The sequence below is a fragment of the Arachis ipaensis genome, chromosome B03 (assembly GCF_000816755.2).
Source record: "Arachis ipaensis cultivar K30076 chromosome B03, Araip1.1, whole genome shotgun sequence".
In the NCBI taxonomy this organism is placed as follows: Eukaryota; Viridiplantae; Streptophyta; class Magnoliopsida; order Fabales; family Fabaceae; genus Arachis; species Arachis ipaensis.
This window is the reverse complement of record NC_029787.2, coordinates 3,957,960-3,962,399: the sequence shown is the minus strand read 5'-3', so window position 1 is coordinate 3,962,399 and position 4,440 is coordinate 3,957,960. Positions and strand designations below refer to the sequence as shown.

The 4,440-nt window shown below is 34.3% G+C and overlaps 1 protein-coding gene across 1 annotated transcript; it reads left to right on the top strand.

Annotated features, from left to right (window-relative positions):
- On the top strand, positions 445-3,427 carry LOC107629163 (mediator of RNA polymerase II transcription subunit 36a). Its single transcript, XM_016331875.2, has 7 exons — positions 445-577; positions 961-1,274; positions 1,423-1,518; positions 1,621-1,698; positions 1,779-1,955; positions 2,848-2,916; positions 3,074-3,427. The coding sequence occupies exons 1-7, from the start codon at positions 562-564 to the stop codon at positions 3,248-3,250; spliced, it is 927 nt and encodes a 308-aa protein (XP_016187361.1). The 5' UTR covers positions 445-561; the 3' UTR covers positions 3,251-3,427.

The window sequence follows — 4,440 nt, the reverse complement described above, 5'->3', positions numbered from 1 at the left end:
TCCATACACACATGTATATATATGGTAGCAATTTTTTTCTGATATGAATATAGTATTTTTGTATATAAATATATTCAAATACATAATAAATAATTTGATAACTAATTATATATATAATATTTTTGTATTAAACAAAGTAAAAAAAAGAAGATATGACAAACTATATGAAAATCTGGAAAGATTCTACAGTTAGCTTTGAAAAAAAAAAGGCTTTAATTTTTTTGTTGCCATTTTCTTTTCGGCTGTGGTAACTGTTATTTTTTTGGGCTTGGTCATAGTAACTGATTCAATCATCAATCAAGAAATGATTTGGTCTAGACCATTGGATTTTTGTTATTTAAATGGGCTTACCCACCAAAAACTTCTTCCCCATATTTTCTTTTGTTTATTATTATTCGTTATTTTATTATACTTGATTAAAAAAAAAAAAAAAAAACACAAAACCCTAATCTAAACCCTAACTTTTTCATTCAGCTATAAAAGCTTTATATCTCCTCTGCTTTTCTTAGGTCAGTTCACTTCGTTTGCATTTCGCCGTTCACTGCTTCCAACTTTTTGAAGATGGCTCCTCCTAGAGGTAACTGAAGTTATTCCCATTCTCTGTTTAGGGTTATCTTTCCATTGATTCATTCCTCAGAACAAGTCTATTGCATTTGTAGCTGAATGTGTCAACTTTCATTGTTACTTTTTGGCTTATTTGAATACAAACTTTGGATTTTTAGCTCATTGAGACCGTTTTTGAGTGTAGAACTGAAATGACGTTAGGATATTTGGGAAGTATTTTAGTGTCTTGAAGAAATTTCATTCTTGTTGGTAGAAGAGTTTAGTTATGTAGTGACATTTCTTTTTCCTTTGTTTTGGTGTTTGAACTGTTTGTTTCGTGTTTTTATTGGTAGAAGAGTGTAGTGGAGTAGCAGCATTCCTTTTATTTTGTTGATAATGGTGGTTGATTTTGTGCAGGTCGTGGTGGTGCTGGAGGAGGGTTCAGGGGAAGAGGTGACAGAGGAGGTAGAGGGAGAGGTGGATTTGGTGGAAGAGGAGGAGATAGAGGCACCCCATTCAAAGCAAGAGGTGGTGGTAGAGGTGGCCGTGGAGGAGGAAGAGGTGGAGGTCGTGGTGGTGGAAGGGGTGGAATGAAGGGAGGGAGCAAGGTTGTGGTTGAGCCTCACAGACACGAAGGGATCTTCATTGCCAAGGGAAAAGAAGATGCCCTGGTTACAAAGAACATGGTTCCTGGTGAGGCTGTTTACAACGAGAAAAGGATTACTGTGCAGGTAATTTTTCTTTCTCATCTTATAGCATTATGCACGCATGATTTCAAATGATATATTATGTGTATGTGTATGCACTTGTGTGTTGTATATCATGATAGTAATAGTGATAATAGTAATATGCTGACAATGAAATTGTTATGATATGCAGAAAGAGGATGGTACAAAAGATGAGTATAGAGTTTGGAACCCTTTCCGATCCAAGTTGGCGGCTGCCATCCTTGGTGGGGTTGACAACATATGGATTGTAAGAAAATTCATTTTGTTAAAAGACTTCTTATGTTGTTGCTGTGATTCTAATTAGTAACTTCATATCTAATTTATTTTGTATGGTTTATGTCCAATAAAGAAACCTGGGGCCCGAGTCCTCTATCTTGGAGCTGCTTCTGGAACAACAGTCTCTCATGTGTCTGATGTTGTTGGACCGGTATAAAGCAATTCAGATTCTGATAATATTTACATGTATGGTCTTGAGAGATGCTTATATAATATGTTCTTTGTATGCAGACAGGAGTTGTGTATGCAGTAGAATTCTCTCATAGAAGTGGCCGTGACTTGGTCAACATGGCAAAGAAGCGTACCAATGTTATCCCCATTATTGAAGATGCTAGACATCCAGCCAAGTACAGGATGTTGGTTGGCATGGTTGATGTTATATTTTCCGATGTTGCCCAGCCTGATCAGGTTTGATCTAAGTTTCACAATAAATCGATGTACTTCTACCTCTATGTTGCTATATAGCCATGTACAGTATATATGTCTTTGTTCATTCAATTGTTTGGCTGTTGAGTTTCGGGTGGTTCCTTCACATCAATTTTGTGTCTCTGCTTATTCTGAGCTTTTGCATTTGTCTTTGTTACCTGTTCTCCTCTAACTTAAGTAGTGCTATTCTGCATTTCTTTCAAGTTATTTCATATACTTGCTATTGTTGGTAGTCATTGTTCTACTTGGCTGCTATCGTGTGGATTTCAATTGTGTTAGATTTTAAACATTGATCCGCTGAGCAAACTTTTCTTTAATCTATATTTATATTGTATCCCCTTTGATTTAAAACATATTTAGAGGCTTTCAGTTTTCACTAGAGTTCTTCTGTGAATGGAAAATGTTTATCTAATGTTGTTTTGTACTGCTCAATATTGAACTTATCTTCTGACCCCAAGATATATTGGTTATTCCATTCAAAATTTCTTAATCTGTGCTATGATGAGTTAACTCGGATTCCCCTTCAGGACATCATGGATGATGCAGACCCGAGTTTCTGATGCACATAAGTAAATTTAAAAAAAAATGCTTGATTTGTTGTATTATTTAATTATTTTCAATTTTGAAATGAGTTATCAGACAAGTTGGTTTTCATTTGCTACATGTTTTTCCTGTTGTGTCAACATAGCATAGTCACTGTTGGATTAATGTGTTTGTTCATCCATGCGATGTTAAATTGTGCATTTATTTACATTTCAACCTTTGCTGGAGACATGCTGTGAAAGAAGTGTTCTCCATACACTTCCTCCCAGCTCACAAAATCGAATCCAGTCCAAGGATTATTGTCCTTTATGCTATTTGGTGTGTAATGCAGGCAAGGATATTGGGGTTGAATGCTTCATACTTTCTCAAATCAGGAGGCCATTTTGTTATTTCAATCAAGGTTTGTTCCGAAATTTAATATTGCTCTTGTATGCTTCTATCAAGTTTCATCACAAATTAAGACATTGTGTAGTATAAAGAATCAAGCTCATCATAAGAGTCTTCGATCCGGTGTTATACCAAATCATCTTCACTTGATTTTATTGTAATATGTTCAGGCAAACTGCATAGACTCGACGGTTCCGGCAGAGTCGGTGTTTGCCAGTGAAGTGAACAAGCTGAAGGCAGATCAATTCAAACCCTTTGAGCAAGTGACACTTGAGCCATTTGAACGTGATCATGCTTGTGTTGTTGGTGGATACAGAGTGCCTAAGAAGAAAAAAGATGCTGAGTAGATTTGCTTGAAAATTGTATGCATTGATATCAAATTTTCCAGTCACATTAGATTTTCACTGTGTTAATTTTGTATTATTGACTAAGAAAGAATATGCGCTCTTTTTGGTAGTATTTATGCTCTTTTTGGTAGTATTTATGCCTTGGCAATGTTTTGATGAGAATATGTTTTGATTTTACTTTTCATCTACTTTCTTAGGTAGGTTATATAAATTCGGAATATGCTTTCAATATAATATAACTATATTAGTGAGTGTTATATGAATCTTGAAATAGTATCAGACCATATAATGATATAAAAGAAAAAGTAGAGTGATGATTGGACACTTCTCTAAAGTTCAAATATTATTTCTATATTTATAATCATAGGATTTTACTGAAAATCTTCGCAGGTTACTATAGAAAGGTGTTGTTTGATTTGTGAACCTATCAAATGTATTGGTTCCTTTTGTGATCAACTCGTTAACCATATAAATTCCAAACCAATCCAACATTTAATATATTGGGTTAGGCTAAAGTTTTGGGCTAAAGTTTTGGTTTGTATTTATAGTGAAACAAATTTGTATAATATGATTCCAGCCTGATAAGGATTTTGGTCCGATTGATTTTTGAATTCTTTTTAAGATTTGTTCATCGACTTGTCCAAAAAAAAACAAAAATTTTGTTCACCGAAAATGCAATTGTATCCCAACCGAAGCTTGATCATATTTAAATTGTATGCTAATGTAATTTTTTAGGACACGTGATGTACATTGTCAACCCAAAATATGAATGTAGTGTTTAGGTTAAACATGTTTAAGTCATAATATGTTTATCAACCGCATTTAATTTTGGTGGGTTACATGTTATGGTAGCTTTAAAAAGTGTATTCAGTTTGCGTTTTTATTTTTTATTTTTAATTATAGTATTCTTTTGTATTTAGAATCTTTTTCATTGTTCTTTTTTTCTTTCACAAAATTTTAAAAACATAAAATATTAAAAATAAAAAATAGAAATTGTTACGATGGGTAACCGGAGATTATTGGGTTGGATTAGTTTGGCTGGCTCAATCGTCAGAATGAGGAAGTATTCAAGCGGATTGATGATCCAAGGCTCCCGTCCGACTTCGGTATGAGAAAATGGGAGGTGGTACCTGCAAAGACACTCCGATGCCAAAGTCAGCAAAGGGAGCAAAACAGATTTAGAGAGTATT